The 24,177-nt window shown below is 38.7% G+C and overlaps 1 protein-coding gene and 1 long non-coding RNA gene across 2 annotated transcripts in view; one reads left to right on the forward strand and one right to left on the reverse strand.

Moving 5' to 3' along the window:
- The window catches only part of LOC140895745 (uncharacterized), a 54,491-nt gene extending 41,279 nt beyond the window's left edge, over nucleotides 1-13,212 (forward strand). Inside the window, exons 3-4 of the long non-coding RNA XR_012154334.2 lie at nucleotides 3,272-3,364; nucleotides 10,878-13,212. This is a non-coding gene — a long non-coding RNA (uncharacterized LOC140895745). The remainder of the gene's footprint in view (nucleotides 1-3,271; nucleotides 3,365-10,877) is intronic.
- The window catches only part of HIBCH (3-hydroxyisobutyryl-CoA hydrolase), an 87,951-nt gene that overhangs the window by 52,623 nt on the left and 11,151 nt on the right, over nucleotides 1-24,177 (reverse strand). The window contains exons 4-6 of the mRNA XM_073306182.1: nucleotides 23,889-23,973; nucleotides 22,605-22,685; nucleotides 19,539-19,591 (exon numbers count right to left, since the gene is read on the reverse strand). Coding sequence (XP_073162283.1) covers nucleotides 19,539-19,591; nucleotides 22,605-22,685; nucleotides 23,889-23,973 — 219 coding nt within the window. The remainder of the gene's footprint in view (nucleotides 1-19,538; nucleotides 19,592-22,604; nucleotides 22,686-23,888; nucleotides 23,974-24,177) is intronic.

Consider the following 24,177-nt stretch of genomic DNA (forward strand, 5'->3'; position numbering starts at 1 on the left):
TTTCTATAACTGAATGTGAGACTGGCCTAATATATGTTCTCTCTAAGAAAGGGAAAATTGCATAACCTAATGTATATTAAACATAAAATGTTAAGACTTAAATTTGCAGAGTCAAGCATCTGTTTGTTACATCTGTTACCAAATTATTCCTTTTGAGTATGTAACTCCATATTGCAAATTTTAACTTTTATATCACAAAGGAAGGACTCTACTTTTTTGGTTACTGCAATCTGTGTAACTCTTTGCCAGAGGATGTTGTGAAGGCCAAGACTATAACAGGGTTCAAAAAGGAACTAGATAAATTCATGGAGGATAGATCCATCAATGGCTATTAGCCAGGATGGGTAGGGATTGTGTCCCTAGCTTCTGTTTGCCAGAAGCTGGGAATGGGTGACAGGATATGGATCACTTGATGATTACCTATTCTGTTCATTCCCTCTGGGGCACCTGGCATTGTCAGAAGACAGGATACTGGGCTAGATGGACTTTTGATCTGACACAGTATGGCCGTTCTTATGTTCATTCTATGAACTCACTTTCAAGCTCTTAACAGAAACTTAGATATTCAGTATTAAAGGCTCACCTGGAAGCTTTTTTCTATTAGTATTTTGTACATATTCTTCTCCAGCTTTGGGCCTTTTTTTATTTTTAAACAAAGTACTGATATTTACTCTGTTCAAAGAGTAAGAGATTGGCAAGACAGGGAAAATTTAAAGAGTTCACTTTGTCACCGATTTATTGATGATGCACTATAAGTTTTATGGTTCCTACTAGACAAGCTGACTTTTGATCAACTGATTACTCCAATATTAATTTGATAAGAGTCAATTACACTGAAAAATTATGAGATCTTAAAGATGGTTTGGAGTTACGCATAGTGTGAGTAATTGATGGTACAGTTTCAAGTGAGAAAACATTTCTAGATTATGTTGTTTGTTTGTTTTATGGATATAGAATGAATTAATCCATGAACTAGATCTTTCTTATTGTCAGATTACCTGTGCAGTAATAAATACTTTCAGCCATTCGCATAGAGAACTTGTCCCTAGTCAGATAGAGAAATATGAAAAGTATCAATTACATATAGATGACTTACTATTGTATAGGGAGATTATTATATTCATGTTTTTAAACATTTTGGCAACTAACTGCCCAAAATGGAGACACTGTCCTCATAGCTTGATAAAACATTTCAGAGCAGAAAAAGGAAGAGTTACATCACTATAGCTCTAATGTATAACTGTTAATATCATTACCTCTAAATTATAAGATATATGGATTTGTTAGTTTTATTTTGTTAACAGGTACCAGGCTAAGACTTTAAGGCCAATTTTTCAGAGTAGGTGCTCTATTGCACACCTAATTTATAAGTACAATTATTGCAACTGCACCCTGAAGTGACCGAAATTGACTGTGTATGTACAACCACCTGATTAAGTCTGAAAACTCTGGACCTTAAAGACTAACAATTTTTTCCTTGATGCAGTTAAAGAATGGAAAAGAGAACTGGAATACCGAAGAGTGACCAAACAAATAGCATCTTTAATTAACCGTATTTGTCCAGTGTATATTTGAGTCATATTCACTTACTTTAGTGACAAAAACCAGGTAAATACCATTAATACTTCAGACCCAATAAAGCAATGGGAGAGGGAGTGGAATCTGTTCAGACTCCCAGATTCACAAAACAAAACACAAAAAAAGGCAGTTAAATTCTGATAACACTGGTGAAGATGCAAGAGACAAAAGCCCATTTGACTTTCACAACTCTGGCAGACTGTGTCGTGCTAGGAACTACAAGAGTCATATTGACTTGTAAATTGAACAATTTTACTATGGATGACAGAATGAACATGTCAATGTCAATTTCAACCACAATGTCAATTTTCTGAGTACAACTCCTAGCTTTCAAAACTAAATGCTGCAGTTTTATAGCCTAAAATATAAGCCAAATCTGAGAGCTTCCTCCATTGCCTGGTTAGAATTCTAGGGGACTGTCTACATGGTGGGGTAATGCATGCTACAGGGATCTGATTTCTGAAGCAGACTAATCTGTTGCACTTTAATTGGTCTGTGTGGGTCCTGTGGGTGTGCACTAAAAGTCTGAAACAGTACTACATTTAAGCATATTAGGGAATTTTAGACACCAACAGGTTCTATACAGACTAATTAATGTGCAACACGTTGGTGTGCTTTAGAAATCACACCCCTGTCGTTGGCATTACCCCACTGTAGAAGTGCCCTTGGAAGCAGGATGACAGACACATCCTTTGTGCAGCTTGTACAAATAACGTACTTATTTCTAGCTAGCATAACCATCATTTTTATACAAGGGATGTAATTACTAGAAAAAGAACTTTTTAGCACCAGAGAGCTAAACAACAACATTCATAGCTTCATGTAAAGTGCCATAGAATAATAATTACAATGGACAGGTAGCTGGAGTAAAATATAATTAATGGCAAGAATCATCTGTTTAAAAAAACCATGGTGTTTTCTTTTTTTATAGTTCCAAGATGTCACAAGAGCACTGCTGATTTGTTAATATTAAAAGCCTTCTTCCATCTCAAATCTTTGATTTTATTAAACCAAAGATTTGAGATGAAAGAAGACTTAAAATATACATACACACATTTTATATCTATGTGCTGTTATGGTTTCTATCCTATTTAGCAGCTACTAGATATGATGGTACTACATTTGACATGAGGCAAGAGGATTTTTTTCAGTTAAAGTCTAATATCCATGGAATGGGACAATATGCTAACAAAGACTCTTCTATCTTCCTGACTTTGAATGATAATACCCATCAATAATCAACTGCCTCAAATTCTCAGTTTAAGCAGATCAGTTAAATGTATAATAGGACTGATATTTTGGGAATGGCACTGGCAAATATTTCTCAGCTTGGTGTGGTTCTTTTCAATAAGCAACAGAAAAATTATACAACTTAAGTTATATATATGCCCCAAACAAAGCAAAGTGGGCAATAATTTTTGCACTTTTCTAAACTTTGATTTCATCTCTCTAAACCGTCTCCTTATAAGAGATTGCCTTCATTACACACATTTCTTCTCACTTCTATTGTAGATTTCTGTCAGAAATATGGAATCATGAAATATGGTTTATGCAAAAGGAATTCTTATTTCAAACTTGTAGCACAAATTGTATGTCTGGTTTTTGGGTGTTTATCCCAGTCTTGAACCTTGGCCACTTGAGAAGTATGCTAACCTTTTTTCTCTCTCTCTTTTTTTTTTTCTTCTCCATACAGGCTTCCAGTGATTGCCAGCTCCTGTTTGGTGTGAAATGCAAGAACACTTTGTTGGCAAGTGAAACTCACCAACGAACAGCAAGGTGCCTGACAGTGGGTATAAACATTGGACATTGTTTTCATCTAAAATATTAATGATTTTCTGGTTGTTTTTTCCTCTGAACAGTTTTCTATTTTATAGGGTAGAAAATAAAAAAAAATTCTGACACTTAGTGAAATGAATGAAAAAAATTGGCTGTCAGATATTATCTCTTCAGCTCAAGTGCTCTGCTATGGATAAAAATAACTGAACTCTTAACAGCATTTAATTTAGAGCTGGTTGTTAAGACTATGTCAGGAAAAATATGCAAAGCACTGCTTAGCAGACTTTTATCATCTATGAAAATCCTTCTGTATATGATGATGGGAAAGTAAGAATGGGCCTGGCATGAAAAAGTTGGAGAGTATTCTGGAATATATTTTAATTTGAAATTTAATGTGAAAACTTTGACAAGTCTGTATTGCTTACATAGAAAACCCCAAAACAGATTAGAAGTGTTCAACATATTGCTGAAAGGGCTTAGCATACTTATTTTCTCATTCTTCCCAAAAATCAGTCTAAACTCTTCACTATGTAAAAAGGACTTTGAATGACTCAATAACAGAATAATTCTTGAGCAAAGTTTATCACAGGGACTACGACTGAGCTAGTGTCTGCTAATATGATCTGTGTTTTAGAAAGATATCTGATTTATAATGAAAATGGAAAGAATGACTCCTGCCCCAAAATAGGCCATTATACTCTTTTGTTGAAAGCCAGAGGTGTTGCTGACATTTTAATACTGGTTAACTCATTATTAAAAAAGAGTGCTGTCTTTTTCTACCACAACAATTACACCTGAGGTCATAATCCATCTTGAGTATTCACACTTCAAAAAATAGTATACAAGTCATTTAATGAGAAAATAAATGAAAACAGAGTCAATTAAGCCAAACTCAATTAATAGGGTGTGTCAAGGTTCCTCCCCAACTCTGAACTCTAGGGTACAGATGTGGGGACCTGCATGAAAAAACCTCCTAAGCTTATCTTTACCAGCTCAGGTCAAAACTTCCCCAAGGTACAAAATATTCCCCCCGTTGTCCTTGGACTGGCCGCTACCACCACCAAACTAATACTGGTTACTGGGGAAGAGCTGTTTGGACGCGTCTTTCCCCCCAAAATACTTCCCAAAACCCTGCACCCCACTTCCTGGACAAGGTTTGGTAAAAAGCCTCACCAATTTGCCTAGGTGACTACAGACCCAGACCCTTGGATCTTAAGAACAATGAACAATCCTCCCAACACTTGCACCCCCCCTTTCCTGGGAAATGTTGGATAAAAAGCCTCACCAATTTGCATAGGTGACCACAGACCCAAACCCTTGGATCTGAGAACAATGAAAAAGCATTCAGTTTTTTACAAGAAGACTTTTAATAAAAAATAGAAGTAAATAGAAATAAAGAAATCCCCCCTGTAAAATCAGGATGGTAGATATCTTACAGGGTAATTAGATTCAAAAACATAGAGAACCCCTCTAGGCAAAACCTTAAGTTACAAAAAAGATACACAGACAGAAATAGTTATTCTATTCAGCACAATTCTTTTCTCAGCCATTTAAAGAAAGCATAATCTAACACATACCTAGCTAGATTACTTACTAAAAGTTCTAAGACTCCATTCCTGGTCTGACAGCTTTTGAAAGTATCTTGTCTCCTCATTGGTCATTTTGGTCAGGTGCCAGCGAGGTTACCTTTAGCTTCTTAACCCTTTACAGGTGAGAGGAGCTTTCCCCTGGTCAGGAGGGATTTCAAAGGGGTTTACCCTTCCCTTTATATTTATGACAGGGTGTTTCTGAAATTCACAAGAAGTGTTCTGATGATATCTCAAGATCTTTGTCTGCTTCAAAGGGAAAAAATATGGAGAGAGAGTGGCAAATGGATTTATTCAAGATTACTCAAAATTATGAGATTTTAAAAGTACAAGTTTTGGGTTATACCTTATAATTACTCAAAGTTCTGTGCAATTACTCTTTGCTATGCCTTGGTAGTATTTAACTCTCACTGTTGAGAACCGGTATTACAGTGCATATGAAATACAATCCTAATTAGACTGGAAGTTCTGACCTTATGAAGGCAGGACCAGTAACTGGACTGACCAACATAATTAAGTTCCTGTTGCAGCAAGGCCCAATTGGAAGTACAGGTGCTGCGGAGAGAGCAAAGCTCTTGAAGCAACACCTCCATTCAACTGCCCCGATATCAGGGTTAAAGCAGGGGAAAGGGATTTCTTTTGTTCTAGAAAATTCCAAATTTAAGCCATCCCTACATCTTTAACTCACCCTATTGTTAACAAAAAAAACCCCACCCTGCATATCAGTATTACACCTTGTGCATATTATCTCTGGTGTTCTGTACACAGCACTCTTGCCCATTTGCCTCTTGCGTTCCTTTAAAATAAAACGTCTGGATTTTGGCTGGGCAGAAGTCAACAAATGAAATAACCATTTGAGTAGCTGTCATATTACCATAAGCCAAACTAATTTTCTACAGGCCCAGTGTGTGCCTTGCACCCAGAACTTGTCCTACTGATTTTCAGTATAAGGTTTCTTGTCAAATTCACTCCAGTTTTTGTTCTATTTTCATCTTATTGTTATTAGCCACACTTCTGTCAGTTGAGCAGGTTATTCTGAAGCCCTTACACATGCATGAAGATAATAAAAAACAAGCAACTTTACGTGGCACAAAAAATTACAATTCTAGAAGAGTACACGGTAAGCTTAAGAAAATTAATAAGCTCTACAACCCCACCTACTGGCTCATTTAAAGTTCTTACAGAAAAACACATCCATTACAAATGTTGACAGCAATTCAAGATTTATAGATAGTTATCATTCACTGTGTACCCAGTTCCAAATTGAATCGTCACAAAGAATAAAAATATACCTATAGATTAATATATTTCCCTGCCATTTCCACTGTCATCTGCTTATACGTGTCAGAAACGGGAAAGTGATCTGAATCAGGTGTTTGTCTAATTTTAAAGAAAAACCAATTAAGAGTCAGATTTGGCACTCTTTTATATGTGTAGTACTGTAAAAGATAAAGAGTACCTCAATGTACCTTCAAGCAACATTCATATTTCTACATTCTGTGACTTCAAGTAACCCAAAATCTGTTTACTCACATTTTTATATATTGATAAGTGGTCAAAAATTAATAAAAATATAAATCACAGTATGCAAAAAGAATGTTCCCAACATTTATCATTTTTGATTTATAAAATATGCCGAGCCGAAGCTCTAAAGTTTAGGTGAATTTACAGTATAAACACCAAATTCAAAACTTATAAAATTAACCAATGACTTTAATTCCTCTCCAACTCTCCTTACTAGATGGACCAAAATTTCCAACTTCTTCTCTTTACAATGTCTTCAATAGCCTAAGACCAAATTTTTCATATTTAGATGCCTAACGTTAAGTTCTTACATCCATCTTCAAACAGCTAAGTAAGTGGCTTGTTTTTCGTAAGTTGCAAGCTCTTTTAGCTCCTATTGACCTTCAGGTTATGACTTACAGGTTATGACTCCCTAGAAAACAGACAGACCTTGTAGCATAAGTGAAAGGTCAGACTCCAGCTTGTTCAGACCCAGAGTGGAGGTTACATGGGATGTGGACAAGTGTCCTAGATTTGAGTGCCCCAAATACAAAACCAAATGTGTGGCAACATAAAATAAAATAAATTTACTATCAAAATAAACAGGGGTTACTTTGATAATTGTATCCATTTCTGTACTGAATTTATTAAAAGCTTTTTAAAAACTGTAAATTGAACATGCACAATTTCTAGTCTATTGCACCAAACAGCTACAGAATCCAGAGAGATGGCCATAACGGTTAGGTCCAGTTTGCCACAGAGCACACAGACCCGTTATTTGCTGACTAGATACAAGCCCTAAATATCATTATTTAAGATGAACTACATAAAAACAGTTTATGGTATTTTTGCTCTAGCAAAAGAACAACTAACAATGCTGGGCCGTATTCTGCCATTTATCTGTACATAAAACTTCCCTTGACATCAATAGAAGTTTCAAACACAGGTCAATGACAACGTATGACCCTTTCTAATTACATGATACTTTATACTGTAATCTAATTATGCCATATAGATTCAGTTTATAGCTCAGCATACTGTGCAACTTCTCCGTAAAATACAGTTTGCAAGTGTGGTAAATTGCATGGCACAAATATTCTTCTAAAAAGCTTCATATTATTTTAAAAGTGGAGGCAACATTTGTTTACTAAATCATATTTATCTGTTTTGGTTTATGTGGACACTAGAAAATACCTGCATACTAATCTTTTCCTCAACAGATTTACATGACTGTTTAAAAAGGCAAAAATTTAGAGTTTGAAAAATCGCCTAAACCCTACTGAAGTTTCCATTGCACTAAAAATTACTTTTTGCAAATGACGCACACCTTTCCTAATAAAATCAGAAGGCCTAAATTTTCAGAAGGTGCTAATGACTTTGCCCAACTTGAAATCTGATTTTCACAAATGCTGAGCACATGCTTTCTGAAAATGAGCCCCCTTTCAAAGGTGTGTCAAGTCGGACACACTTAAACTGAAGCACCCAAAATTACGAGTCACTTTCCAGAATTTAAGCCAGGATTTTCAAAGTTATTTGGCTCTAAAGAGGTTTTTGTACTCCCAAAAAGAATTTTTGAACTCAAATTATGGCTTTTCTTACAACACTTCCAACCCCTCTCTGCCTGATCAAACTAATAATTTGCACTCAAAACTGCTTTTGAATTCAGTTTAAATTCTGCACATAAAACAATTGCAGGATTAAGCCCATACTCTCCTACTGCAACATGCCAAAACTGACACCATTAATATTACTGACAAATATGCTTTAAAAGCAAGTGAACCAAATGAAGAAATCTGAGTTCTGCGTGAGACAGAATGTCAGCCTTACTCCATATATTGCTTATCTGGGTATTCGTCTGGGAAAGAAAAGATGTTCTTTAAAGAACGAAAACTAAGTTCTTTCTGGAAAGTAAATTTTTGGAGCTTGTTCACGACTATGCTGAGGTAATCCGGGTGAAGATCCCTGTAAACCCAGAGCTCCTATGTCCCTATCTTGCTGTAGCTCACTGTGAGAACCATTGTTAAAATTACTGGCAATTTGAGCTTGGCGAAGTTGCAGAATCAAGGCTATAACAGAATTTTCCCACAGAGCTCTAACTGTGGGGAGGGTAGAATATTGGCAAAGCTCCCTCTCTTCCCCCAACTTTCTGCTATGCCTCAATTGTGGACATTTGATACAATGTTGCTATTTTCACATAAAATTACCCTGTAAACTCTTCAATCAGGAACTATGTTTTGCTCTGTAAAGCAGCTATCTCATTTTTGGTTGCTGTTTAAACAAAGTTATAACAGAACAGACAAAGTTTATCATCTAACAAAGTTTAAAAAATTAATCATCACACTTAATTATGCAAGGCAAAAATCTATATCTGAACTGTATTTTTTCATACAGGAAACGATGACTGAGAATACAATCGTGAAGTGAAATAGGCACAAGAACCTTCCCTTATTTACAAGGCCACTTTTTTCTCTGCCCTATAAGGCAACTATTGACACGTGCACTTAGCACAATTCTGCCCCTTTTTTATTAGGAGACCGCCACTGCTAAGCAATATTTTTTTTTTAAGTCTCTTCAGTGGTTCCTTAAGACAGGATTCACTGAGCATCATTACAAATGCTCTACACATAGAACGTTACCCCATATAACATGCCGTGTTTAGCAATGCTTCATGGCTATCAATATCTAACTTAATTCAGTTTTAAGCTGATGTTAAGCACAAGGACAGTGGTTAGCATGTAAATAAGCAAAAAATCTAGAGTAACCTACGGAACAGCTTTAGAGTATTTGAGATTAATTTCAGTAGCCACTATTGAGGATGCTAGACTCAAGGGTTTTACATGATATTTTTGTTTCTCAATAACTGCCATTAGAGGACTCACAGGGGGAGTTCCCTTCTAGCCAAGACTGCAAATCATACATCTTCTAAGTATTTAATTTAAAATGGCATTTTGCTGGCAAAGATGTGATTATAGAATCATAGAACTGGAAGGGACCTCAAGAGATCATCTAGTCCAGTCCCCTGCACTCAAGGCAGGACTAAGTATTATCTAGTTCTAGACCATCCCTGACAGATGTTTGTCCAACCTGCTCTTAAAAATCCCCAATGATGGAGATTCCACAACCTCCCTAGGCAATTTATTCCAGTGCTTAATCACTCTTGACAGTTAGGAAGTTTTTCCTAATGTCCAACCTAAACTGCCCTTGCTGCAATTTAAGCGCATTGCTTCTTGTCCTATCCTCAGAGGTTAAGAAGAACAATTTTTCTCCCTCCTCCTTGAAACAACCTTTTATGTGCTTGAAAATTGTTATCATGTCCCCTCTTCACGTCTTCTCGTCTCCGGACTAAACAAACCCAATTTTTTCAATCTTCCCTCATAAGTCAGGTTTTCTAAACCTTTAATCATTTTTGTTGCTCTTCTCTGGACTTTCTCCAATTTGTCCACATCTTTCCTGAAATGTGGCGCCCAGAAATGGACACAATACTCCCGTTGAGGCCTAATCAGCACAGAGTAGAGCAGAAGAATTACTTCTCGTGTCTTGCTTACAATACTCCTGCTAATACATCCCAGAATGATTTTTGCTTTTTTTGCAACTGCGTTACACTGTGAACTCATATTTAGCTTGTGATCCACTCTGACCCCCAGATCCCTTTCCGTAGTACTCCTTCCTAGGAAGTCATTTCTCATTTTGTATGTGTGCCACTGATTGTTCCTTCCTAAGTGGAGTACTTTGCATTTGTCCTTATTGAATTACAGAATATTTGCTTCAGAACATTTCTCCAGTTTGTCCAGATCATTTTGAATTTTAATCCTATCCTCCAAAGCACTTGATACCAAGCTGGGAGGGGTTGCATTTGCAAACTTCATAAGTGTACTCTCTATGCCGTTATCTAAATCATTGATGAAGATATTGAACAAAACCGGACCCAGAACAAATCCCTGCGGGGCCCCACTCGTTATGCCCTTCCAGCATGACTGTGAACCACTGATAACTACTCTCTGGGAACGATTTTCCAACCAGTTATGCACCCACCTTATAGTAGCTCCATCTAGGTTGTATTTCCCTAGTTTGTTTATGAGAAGGTCATGCGAGACAGTATCAAAAGCCTTACTAAGGTCAAGATATAAACACACATTGCTACTTTTTTTGGACATTCTAGCTATATGAAATTTAAGAAAGGTAGCCTGATGACAACTGTTTACTCAGTATATATGCAAAAAGACATATTAGGCTAACATTCCAAAAACTTCTTATTTAAACCTGTCCATAACATCCTGTATACTTTAACTCAAATAAAATTAGAGTTAGCAATCAGTAGCGTGTGGGTAAAAGGTTCAAGCTGTGGTTTCATGCTGCTACACTTAAGTTGAAATGTATTATTAACACCGTCTGTTTTCATTCCTTTTTCTACCTAACCATATTTTATCTTGACAGATGCTTGCCTCTTCCCTGATCTGTTATTGGTCTGGCAAATGTTGTCAACCGCAACTATAAATACAGAAGGTTTTAAAAACATCAAAAAACCATCCGCAGGACTGATTCGATAAGCAGGGAAAAGAAGATTCAATCATCTAATGTTCCATGATGTACTTTAGAGACTTGAAACACTTAAACATCAGCTTCTTGGAATTAGCAACAATCTGTGATAAATGTTTTGGTAAGGATTAAGTACTGTGATACAGCATGGCCAGAGGGCAGCAGGAGAGTGTTAGAAGGAAGCCTTATTCCCTGTAGAGAGAAGAAAGTTTGCTACAGATTAATTAAAGCACCAGAAGCCAGTCACCCGATAAAACCCCCCTGCTCCATTCAGACAGGGGAAGGAGTTGAAGCAGAGTGGATTGGTGTTGGAGCAGAGAGCAGTTTGGAAGATTGCTGCGGTGAGCTAAGAAGACCAAGACCCTAGGTAAAGGGACACCTGGTTTGTGCAGAGGGAGGACAGGAAACTGCACAAGCTGAAGGGCAGAAGAGAGAAGTAGACCAGGGGAAGGAACTGCTAGTTCAAGCGGTTTACCGCTATCTCTAGGGCCCCTGGGCTGGGATCTGGAGTAGAGGGCGGGCCCGGGTCCCTCCCTCTCCACTCCCCTCCTCTAGGACACTAGTTGGGCAGTTAATCCCCCAGTTCAGGGGCAAGAAACAGTGCCCTGAACCCTCCCCAAGAAGAGAGTGAGAGACCCATCAAAGAAATGCCAGCAACTTGCCACAGTACCTAGTTAAATAAATTATTGTATCGTAGCCTTCATCTAAATTCTGTTTTTTGTCCAGCATTGTGAGAGAGTACAAGCATTAAAAAGTTACAGTAATTGTACAGGCCATTTACAAATGCAATAACTTATCTTAAGCAAAATCATAGCATTCATTAAACTTGTAAAAATCTGCAAACATTTGTATTCATTACTGCTCGGGTAAGCTTTCAAAGGCAGCAGGAGCGCCAACACTTACACAAACTTCCTTAAATTCAAAGTATCTTTGTGGCAAGAACTAAATGATACTGAAATGAAGAAGATACCATTTAAAATGAATAAACGGGACTACTAATTAGTTAATAGCCAGATTGGTCTTGGTCTGTAGGGCTATTTTAAGATCTTGTATTAACCGTGGAGCTCTGCTTCCCTGCAGCATCTGACAGGTTTCCTGTGCACATTATACATGCTGGAATATAGAATACACTAGATCCTGTCAGTAAAAACAATTCCATTCAACCCACATGACTACATCTTAAAAGTATGTGGCGCTGATTCTAGGCAATGTTTAATATTTTAAACATCCCTACAAGTTTTCAACTCATATTTTAAAAGTTTCATTGAACATGTGTCCTTGCACCCTAACCACTCAATGTGAAAAGGAAAGGAAAGGCAAACTCTGATAGCTACCAAACAGCAGATGTAATATACTGTATTGCAGCGGTTCTCAACCAGGGGCCGCAAGCAGGTCTCAGGGGCTCCGCCAAGCATGGCCCACGTTAGACTCACTAGAGCCCAGAGCAGAAAGTCGAAGCCCCACCACACGGAACTGCAACCCAGGGCTAACACCAACACCTGAACAACTTCGCTTTATGGTGCCCTCTGTGGTGTGGGCCCCAGAAAATTACCCTGCTTGCTACCCCCTAATGCTGACTCTGGCTTTTATATGCAGAAAACAGTTGTTGTGTCTCAGCTGAGCCATGGAGTTTTTAATAGCATGTTGTGGGAGCCTCAGAAAAAAAAAGTTTGAGAACCCCTGCTATACTGAACAAACTTTTGCACAAGCAATCTCCCCATAAAAGTAACCTCACTACATCGATCGGCCTGCTTACTGTAGGTCAGGCTTGACATGAGTAATTGGACACGGGTGAGGCTTCATTTCTGGGAGACAGGATTAGTATATCATACACAGTAAAACCAGTGGTACGTAATATGGAGCCAAACAGCTTGCTCTTTTTTATCGCCATAGAAATACTGTTACAAGACAATGGAAGGTCTGGAAAGCCCCAGACTTGTACTGCTGTTTGACCTGGGAGATCCTTACATATGCATGTGTAATGTCTTCCAGGCAGAGTTGCCAGCATGTGGGTTCACTGTGGGAGAACAGACTCCAAATTGCACAGTACAGCTGAGATGCTGGAACATTGGTAAAGTAAAAACTGGTTGTGCTGGTAATAAGAATTGTGTGGTGGCTAAAAAGCACCACTTCTGGTAAGGACCTAGGGAATATTATTTTAATTGGCCTATGTTCTCTTTCACACCTAAATTTCCCATGCTAGCTAGTGAGAGAGAGAGAGAGAGAGAGAGAGAGAGAGAGAGAGAGAGAGAGAATGAATCAGTTTTTTATAATATAGTAAAAGCAAAATTACCAAAAAAAAAAAAATGCTTTAAAGGCACAGCAAGCAAATAATGTAAAATTACATCCCAGTGGGATATACCAAACAAAGTGAGCTTGCACCTCCTAGTTCATATTTTAAGCCTAATATTAATGATGATTCAAATAATTACAACTATTGCGGTCTTGGAAATGTACTGCTGGATAGTAAATTTAAAACAGAAACCACAAAAAACCCTCAAAATAAAATACAAATAAAACAAACGCTAATATATTAAAAAAAACAAAACCAAAAGCAGTGGAATGGAGGCCTGGTTTGAGATGAGTAACTGGACCTGGGTGAGGCCTCATGTCTTGGGAGACAGAATTAAGGTGCTAAATGAATCAGCAGGCTGGAAACAGAATGTCTGTACTAACTAAGATAAGGGAGAACACCCAGAGAAACATTTACAATGAACAACATAACAATGGATAAGATAGTCCTGGAATGTAAGATGAGGTAAAGGGTAAATTGTACATGGACAGTGTGGGCTGTACAGGGATTGGTTCCTACAAAGTGACCAAGCCAATCCCAAAACATATGATGCAATGTATAGTAAATGCAGTGTAATGTGTAAAGGTATATAAAGTAAGAGGTTTACTGTGTAACTCTGGATGTGTTGTACACCCTACACGCACCTCCTATGCCTCAGTTTGATCAACTCAACATAGCTTTATTGTATGCCAAATAAAGGAACCTGAGTGATGAGACTGGAGTTGAACTGAGTTCTTGGGGACCCAAGTGGAAGAGGTCTGGAGGTACCCCAACACTTGTCTAAGTGTCTGCAAGATATGGTCCTATTTCTTTTTCTTTTAATATGCTACTTTATACTGCCAATGAAGGGGTGACATCAGACTATACCATATTAATTGGGTAGGCTATATTTTTCCTGGAGGAGAGGAGGAAGAGAAGACATACACATTTTTAAACTCCATCAAGTTTTTATCTTTGCTATGTATTATTTCTAGCCACACAAAATACTATTTGAATGTTACCATTTTTACAGGTATTTTCAATATTTTAATATGAAATTCTCAAGTGTAACATTTGCTTGATAAATATTGACACTGTTTCTTTCCATCCCCTCCACTTTAAACAAGAGTATGAGTAGATTGATAATGCAAGGCAGAAGGTTTGATTAGCTGAAAGGAAAGTTGGCATGTTTGAGGAAACCACTCAATTTCTTATTCTTTGCAAAGTTCCTCCCTATTGTAAAATATAGGCAGGACACTTCGGAATGAACCTAGAATGCACCAAAACTAGATTTCCTTCAGTGTTTCTACCTTAACCTATATGAAAAAATTGATTCTAAATATCACTATACTTCAGTAGAAAGAAATACTTACCATACTTTATGAGTAATCACCTGAACTCGCTGAAGATTTTACAATCCAAACAGACAAGACAAAAGATGTAGGAAGAAGTTGGGAAAGGGGTGCAACATACAAGCAAAGTGATCAAGGCAATGGCTGACCAATCATCTTTAACTCACTTTATTCTGTCTAGTCTACTTCGATCATCAGCTTGTCAGAACTGAGCACAAAGAAGGCCCTAATCCAGATTCAGGACTTTGGGTTCCACCAGTATCTGAGTATTAAACAATAGTTGGTGTGTTGGAGAACAGCTGATAGTCAAATGAAACAGGCAATATGGTGATCTGAACATAAATCTTGAGCACTTTACTTGCTTTGCATTGCTCCAGGCTCTGTTATAAGGAGAGGGGTTTGACACCATGAGTCTTTTAGTTGTTTATATTATTAATACCAGAAAGCACCAACCACATTGTTAGACACACCAGCTAATCTGAAAGATTTATCATTTTGCAGGACAGGAAAAAATGCAAGAATTTAAACTGCTCTGTAAAGGGGTAAACCTCTGTTTTAGCACAATTTTTTTTAAAAGTACTTTAAACCTCCCTGTAACAGTTTGTTGAATTTGGCCTAATGTTTGGTAAATATCACGTTAATTGTCACATTTTGAATTTAATATCTAAAAATAGGGGATAGGATGAGAGTGCATGGGTTAACAAAAACAGGGGAATAAGAAAAAGTAGAAAGGGACACAAGGTATCTAAAGGGTGGGAGGGTTAATCTGTCCCTTTAGAGGTAGTAGTGGTTAGGGGACAGCACACCATGGCATGGCCCCTTAGGAGTTTGGGAGGTCTGATGTATACAAAGACCAAAAGAAATATGAAATACTGGTAGATAGGAAGTAGCCCCAAGAAAATGTAGTGCTTGAGTGGGGAAAACCTGTTACTGTTTCCTTAAGGACCTGGGACTAGGAGCCTTGCAGAGCGGGGAGGGCAAGGCTCCCCTCTTGCCCAGCCAATTGGGATGAACTTCAGGAAGGAAGCCCAGCATATATGCTGCCTCCTGCCTCATAGCAGAGGAGGCACTAACAGGAGAAGTCTGGCTTGCTGAGCTCTCCAAGTTGGAGGACTAATTGGGGAAAAAAGGGGCCAGCTGAAGGAAAAGCTAGCTAAGGCCCTACAGTTGGCCTAAATCACAATCACAGATCTAATGAGGAGAGCTGTGAAAAATCCTGTCTTAAGGAAGGCATTACTGACTACCTGAACCATAATCCCAGCTCCAAGATGAGGGCGGTTATGGGGACTCCTGCCTTAAGGAGGAAGACCAGAGAGATTGCTTGAAATATAACCCCAAATCTAGGAAGAGACTGGCAGGGAACTCCTGTCTTAAGGAAAGAGAGACTGCCTCCAGTATAACCCAAGAAGACTAAGAAGGACCTTGAGAACGCACTCAGTAGCTGTCTGGGAAGAAGCCACACAAGGAGAAAACTCCAGAATGGGACTAGCGGAGTCCATGTTCCTGTGAGGGATGCTGACAAACAGGGAAAAGGTAGGAGCAGCCTAGGGAAACAACAAGGGATTAGAAGGTGTGGTTGTTAGTTGCCCAACACAGGGCCCCTGGGCTGGAACCCAAAGGAGAGGATATGGCTAGTTTCCCTTATCTGCACAGTAGAAGGCTACAAGCCTCAAACCCTAGAATCAGACAGATGAGTCCAAAACGGGGGCCAAAGGCCCAGTATAAAAATTACTAGACTTTGTCTGTACTTTTTCTTCCCCCCTGGATGGGGAATAAACTGAGAAGTGACCTGACGGCAGGGTGTGCCCTGTTACAGGTGGGAAGGAAAGGAGCCTGGAGGGCAGGGAGAGCAAGGCTGGTAACAGAAACAGTAAATGAAAGGGGTGAAAAGAGCTCAGGACAACTGTATAACCACAACATGAGCTTATCTCCCTCAACGAGATACCATGTATTTGTGTTTAGTTAGATGTGAGGGTTTGTAAATGGAAAGTTTCCCTTTTTTTAGTTTAACTTAACTCTGGAAAAACTACCTACATACTGGTAGGCACTGGTATAGTAAGCTGTGTATATTAGAAGGGATGAAAAGAAGAAGGTAGATAAAACTAGTCAAGCAAGGAACAAACAAAAAAAACTTGCTTTCATCCAGGGACTCTATTAGCCCTATCATCTGCCAAGCAACAAATGCTATCCTCTTTCGGCTGCTAGCAGATTTTTATATATATATGCAAAACTAAGAAATTGATAGTCAATTCAGTCAGTTACTGCCTTCCCACGGCTTATTTCCACAGCTTGCTGTAGTCAGACACGACTTTTACTGTTGGTACTACTTCTGTCAGTGTTGCTGTTCACTCAAACACCACCAGTAAAATTGTTTAAGGCAATGCTATCTCCACGGATAGTTTTAAGATGCTTTATCACTGGGTTGAAAACAAAGATCTTCCAGTGATCACACAGATATTCTTACCTAAAAATGAAAACTCAGCCCATACAGACACACTCCACTACCAAACAAATCACTCAAAGACCCAGGTCTAACCATTTCCAGATTTTATACCACAAATATACAAACTTTATTTTCTATCATGTGATGTGCTCTGCTAGGATTTGAATTATCAGTGAAATCTAAAAAGCCAAATTTAAAGAGAAATGACCACAATATATCTTTCTTAGAGTACTCTGTTCATGGTATTGCATATAATATGGTATCATTAAGAAACAAAATGGAACTAACGTGTGCAGCCAATGGTAGCTAATCAGTTATAACTGATATTTATATTTCAGACTTCTAACCTTTAAGAAAGTAAGTTAACTATGGTTAGTGTCAAATAACAACAAACTGACCAGAGCTGGAAGAAATTTCTGCAGATTCTGCATGCTAGTGTCCCCACTCTTTCACGGTTCTTATACCAAAATTTCAGCCTCCTTAATAAACTGCAAGGTCCTCTGCTGCCTTCAAAGCTACTACCAAATCCTCAGAGAAAAGCACAGGTTTATCATTAACAGTAACAGAATCATTAAATATAGCAGTCTGCTCTGCTGTGGCAGAACTCTCTTATATATGATGATATCTCCTTCCCTCTGATTACACCTACCAAATGTGAATGCTATAAAGAGGATAAGGTAAACACACCTTCAAAGAATTTGCAGTGAATATTTGGCCCATGAAGTTATTCTGAGTCACTGATGCATACAATTTCCCTTTAGCCCATTCACTTTGCCTAGTTAGAAGTATTTTTCCCTCCTGTTCCATGTGAAAGAGCAGCTCATTAACAATATGTGCATATAATTCCAATCAGAAAATAAATGTCAACTAGTCTTAACCATATAACTTTTAGAATATACAACTTATTGCTTAGTTTTAGCAAAACAGTAAAACCATCTCTTAAATTCATTTTGGGGCTGCAATGTATCAAGAACTAGATTCTTGGAGTTGTCATGAGCATGCCATAGGTTTGGATGGTATTTTACAGATGAAAAGCAAGTTCCAGAGTTAATGTTCATTATATATGGAGTCACATCAGTTTTTTTCTATTTTCTGCAATGGTCACTTGAGAGATAGGAACAAAAAGCTGCACAAAAAGCTGCATTACCTCTTCAGTATATTAATGGGTTATGTCAAAGAGAGACGTTACATTTGAAAATTAACTACTTTCTAAATGATTTGGGCCAAGCATCACCCAATAATATCTGAAAATGACTTATGTTAAATGACTATTATACTGTAACTCCTCACTTAACATCGTCCCGGTTAATGTTGTTTCGTTGTTATGTCGCTGATCAATTAGGGAACATGCTCATTTAAAGTTGCACAATCCTCCCTTATAACGTTGTTTGGCAGCCACCTGCTTTGTCCACTGCTTGCAGGAAGAGTAGCCCATTGGAGCTAGCTGCTGGGGCTTGGAACCAGGGTGGACTGGTAGCCCCCCTAAGTTCCCTGTGTGGCAGCCACCCAGCAGGCTATCAATTGCTGGGCAGTTCAAGGGTCCCTCCCTCCACTGCTGTGTGCTGCTCCCGCCCTCTGCCTTGGAGCTGCTCCTGGGAGCCTCCTACTTGCTGTGCCGAGGTGGTGGGGAGGACAGGGGTGCTGATGTCTGGGTATCCCTCTGCCCTGCACCCGATCTCCACAGAGCAGGGGAGGACAGGACAGGGCTCAGGATGGAGGGAGCTTGCTGCCAGCAGCTGTTGTCTCAACTTGCTGATCTACTTAAAAAGGCAGTGTACTTAGAGTGGAGTCAGCGTACTTAAAGGGGCAATGCGCGTCTCTCTCTCTCACATACACGGTGTGTGTGTGTGTCTGTCTCTCTCTCACACATGCACCCCCCCCCCCATCAGCACTTTGGAAAGTGGAAGGGAGTGGTGCACTTCAGTGGGATAGCGTGGGTTCATCATCACATTCAGTTCCCACAGGGAATGTTTGCAGCCATTGCCATGCATCTATTGTGTCTCCTCCCTCCATTCCTGCTGTCCTGTAGAGTGTGAGGCTACATTAACAACGTGTTAACCCTTGAGTGCTCGGCCAAGTGTTAGTTCATCATTTAGCAGCAAGGCATTCCCTGGAAAATATCCCACCCTCTGACTCCACCACCTCAACCAAGCTTCACAATCATCATAGCTGTGTACAGTATTAAACTGTTTGTTTAAAACTTATACTGTGTATTTGTGTGTGTGTACATATATATGGTCTTTTGTCTGGCAAAAAAAATTCGCTGGAACATAACCCCCTCCCATTTACATTAATTCTTATAGGGAAACTAGATTCACTTAACATCGCTTAGCTTAAAGTAGCATTTTTTCAGGAACATAACTACAACGTTAAGCGAGGCGTTACAGTACATACTGCTGTCAATTTTGCTTCACGCAATGTTTTTAATCAAATATTACATTAACATAGACAAGCCATCTCAACTGTCTCACTTATAAAGATATTTTACTTACACCTCCCATTGTAATCCCATCAATAAGTGCCACGTACGGCTTCTGGCAGGTACCTAACAGAAATGTAACAATTAGGCATATGTAATATATTTTTATACACTTAACCCCAGCCTAGAAGAAAATACCTCTGACACACAGATATTTCACTTAACTGGCTGTAGTTTTAACAAATTACTTTATACAATAAAGAGATAAAAGGATAAAATGTTAAATTCATAATGAATAAAGTTATTTTATGTCACCACCCAACAATACAGGTACTTGAAGTAGTTCATAAATTATATAAATAAACTTCAGTATGATTTGTCAGTTAATTCTCTAGGGGGCAAGTTCTAGAAACACTTCTACCATCCTTAAGAATGCATTTAAAAAGCAACCAGTAAACAAACCTACATTATTTTTAAGACTGTAAGTGTGTCAATACCTAAACATCCAGGCTAACTTAGGAGGAGCAAAACCAAGGTCCCAGCTCTATTCGACATTGGTGAGGCCTCATCTGGAGTACTGTGTCCAGTTTTGGGCCCCACACTACAAGAAGGATGTGGATAAATTGGAGAGAGTCCAGCGAAGGGCACCAAAAATGATTAGGGGACTGGAACACATGACTTATGAGGAGAGGCTGAGGGAGCTGGGATTGTTTAGTCTGCAGAAGAGAAGAATGAGGGGGGATTTGATAGCTGCTTTCAACTACCTGAAAGGGGGTTCCAAAGAGGATGGCTCTAGACTGTTCTCAATGATAGCAGATGACAGAACGAGGAGTAATGGTCTCAAGTTGCAGTGGGGGAGGTTTAGGTTGGATATTAGGAAAAACTTTTTCACTAAGAGGGTGGTGAAACACTGGAATGCGTTACCTAGGGAGGTGGTAGAATCTCCTTCCTTAGAGGTTTTTAAGTTTAGGCTTGACAAAGCCCTGGCTGGGATGATTTAACTGGGAATTGGTCCTGCTTCGAGCAGGGGGTTGGACTAGATGACCTTCTGGGGTCCCTTCCAACCCTGATATTCTATGAGGACAGCTTTTTTTTTTTTTTTGAATGAAGCTATGCTTTTTAATCAGTATTTTAAATTAAATCTAAGAAACTGCAAAATCCCAACTCATGCCGTTATAGCAACTAGCACACAAAATGCAAGAAAATGTGGAGTTATAGTTCCCACATCAATTTTAACTCTCTCTTTCTGTATGTGTGTATATATAAGAGGGTCTTTCACTACAAGATCCCCACGCTGAGTAGTGGGAAATAGTATTTAGCAAATATAACAAAGGACGTGCACTTTAACCCCATCACCCCAGATGAAAATGCAATATTACTACCTGGATTGCTAAACCAATTTTTGTACTACATGTCTACTTTGACTGCATAAATAAGATGCATTATTTGCTGACAACTTTAGATACCCACTAGAGATGCTTTCAATACATAATACAAAATCTCACTCATAGGAATGCTATCAGATCAAATTTGGCAAAAATATACATTTGCTTTATATATGCTTTAATGAAGCCATGATCAATAGAAAAACTTGTATGTGCTTTAAAGGCAATGGTAAAGGTTTACATAAAGTCCTGTGTGTTCTTACTGCACAAACATTGTAGGATTCTGCAAAAGCATGAGAACAAGAAAGTAAAATGATAAAACTGACTTGTGCACCTTTTATAATCAAAGGTGAGATAACAGAAGTTAGATTCGAGAACAACATAAGTTGGATGTTATATTCTCAGGACTTCTTACACTTGAAATGCTAGAGAGGTGCCACTGTAACACATCAGTGTAGACCAGTGTTTCCCAAACTTGGGATGCCGCTTGTTCAGGGAAAGCCCCTGGTGGGCCAGACCAGTTTGTTTACCTGCAGCATCCACAGGTTCGGCCGATCGGCTCCCACAGGCAGCGGTGTGCTGTGCCCAGCCAATGGGGGCTGCGGGAAGTGGTGCGGGCCAAGGGACTTTCTGGCCTCCACTTCCCACAGCCCCCATTGGCCAGGCACAGCGAACTGCGGCCAGTGGGAGCCGCGATCGGCCAAATCTGCGGACACGGCAGGTAAACAAACCGGCCCGGCCCATCAGGGGCTTTCCCTGAACAGTGGCATCCCAAGTTTGGGAAACACTGGTGTAGGCACTATCTATGCCAACAAAAGTTCTCCCATTGGCATAGATACCCAGAGGCGGTAGGTAGGTCAATGAAGAATTCTTCCATTGACCTAGCATTGTCTATAGGCAAGGTTAGGTCAGCTTAACCACACCCCGCAGAGGTGTGGATTTTTCACAACCATGAGTGACATGACAAGTCAACCTATTTCTTTAGTGTAGAACAGGCCTGTTTTAATAATCTAAGGGTGTTGTACGATAACACACTAACTTTTCAGAAATATGAATTTTTAATCTGAAAACATCTTTTAGCTACACCTGAATTGCCATACAGCATCAAAACAATGGTCCCTCTAGTCAGTATCTTGTGTCTCTGGCTGTAAATAGATTATTCACATAAAGGTCCAATCTTTTTCTGACTCCGACTAAGCTCCTTGCCACAGTAATAATCAGTGGAACTCCTGCTACAAATTGTTATGCAATGAGTAAAGCAGTACTGCCTTCTAATTTCATTGAGTGCTGCCACATTCTTACATTATTAGACAGTAAATATAGGAGTGCCCATTTTATGTATCTTGTCACATCTTCTTTGTGTCTTCTCTAAACTAAACAAATAATACTTCACAATTATCTAAAATACTTCATCTGCAAATCTAGGAATCACTTTCCCCATCACTGAAATATAGTTACTGACAACCCCCAAGATGAAATGGAGAAGCTGTTTAACAGTTTAAAATGGGAAATGAATACCATACTTAGCCGCACCCCTAAAACTATAAGGGATTCCCCACTGCCAAATTAGTGATGGGTTACGAAAACTGGCATTTAGTCAGAAATTAATACCTTCGGATTTAATCTTTACCTGTGTTACCAGTTCTATTAAATTAAATGTTGAATTTATGCTTTAGAGCCACCACTGTGAAAAATCAAAACCACAAATATTCTACAGGTATTTTAGATTTGGAAATTGCTTTGTACACACATACCAACAGCATTGTTCAGGATGTATTCTTCTCTGAAGAAATCTTGTGCTAGCCTATCTCCAACTTTTCCTGCATCTGTGATAGCTAGTAAAATAAGACAAAATTAAAACTAAAAATTGCTTTAAAAATTTGGTCAAATTTAACCAGCACAACAAAAATGACCTTGTAATATTAAATATTGACAATAAGCAAGGTCTTGTGTACTCTGCAAAATGGACTTAAATTCTATAGGAGGGGCCCCTGTCTCCTGCAGCACTCCAGTGCAGCAAATGGAAGTGTGACAATTACCAGTAGACTTAAAAATGTATTGTAATTACTTAAATACAATCAGTATCATCTTCCTTGAGTTATTTTCATTATCATGCATATTTTTCCCCACTAATTTCTTGTCATAATATATCTGATAATCTACGTCCAGCTCTCATAAATTATGCCTGCAGCATTCATGAGCCTTTCCTACTGGTTGGCAGCTTCACAGTTTGGTTTCACTGGAATGATCACAGGAGGTCATGATCACAGAGGGAAAGCCAATTTCCCAGATAGCTAAAAACATTCCTATGAAAGATTGAATATTGGAAAATGAGGACCCAGTGCTGAGAGGACACTAGTTTACAATGAGCAGACAGGCTGTTGCATTTTCAGCCTCTGGAGCATTTTCAGGGTATATAGTTTGTTCTTAAATTAGCTAAAGTAATCTAGTAGGGAGTACACAAATGCATTGATCACTGTGGTCAGATCTGTCTAATAGGGTACAATCTTTATAGCAAGTCATAAATATAAGCAGGTGTTTTTTGCTGCCATGACTATTTGGGTCTTTAATATCAGTGGGTTGTCTAACAGGGCCACCAGACTGCAAGGACAGATGCCCTCAGTAGCAAGGGATATTTTTGAGAAGGCAAGTTCTTCAAAGTGCTTCCCTCTTCCTACCACATTCACTTCAGTCACGCCTATTTTAAGTTTTAGCCAGCTACTCATAAAGAGTTATTTTTCAACCATTATAACAAAATTTAGCTGTCCTAGGGCAAATACAGTTTTGCTTTATCTCTGTATTATCTACTTACACTGAAAAGGAACTCATTTAAGATACATAAATGTTTTGCAGTGGCCACATTAAAACCTTGATGATTCTTGCACAACAGTATCTATTTACCTCTATCTCACTAATTCACATATGCCCTGTACTTAGAATGGGGGATATGAATATTGAAGTAACTGATCACTGAAAGTTGTATGTCACAATTGTAAAACAGTGACCAGGGTGAATTCAGCACATTCTCAAGTCCTTACCTCTGATATCACCCCCTGCACAGAAAGCCTTTCCTCCAGTTCCCTTTATAATTATTAGAAAAGTTTCAGGGTCTTTCTCCCATGTCTAAGAGGAAGGACAAAAGAAATATTATTCCCCAATATATAAAAATTCATTTAAAACCACTTTTCCCAAATGCTGTCTTTGGTCATTCTTCTTACTCCTTCCAGAAAATGAGCCATATCCTCCTTAAACTTCAACTGAGCCCTAAAAACATACAAAAAGCAGGACTTTGAAAATCCACAAATGCAGCTGAGTAGAAATTTCTCC

Source organism: Lepidochelys kempii, chromosome 11, assembly GCF_965140285.1.
Source record: "Lepidochelys kempii isolate rLepKem1 chromosome 11, rLepKem1.hap1, whole genome shotgun sequence".
Classification (NCBI taxonomy): Eukaryota; Metazoa; Chordata; order Testudines; family Cheloniidae; genus Lepidochelys; species Lepidochelys kempii.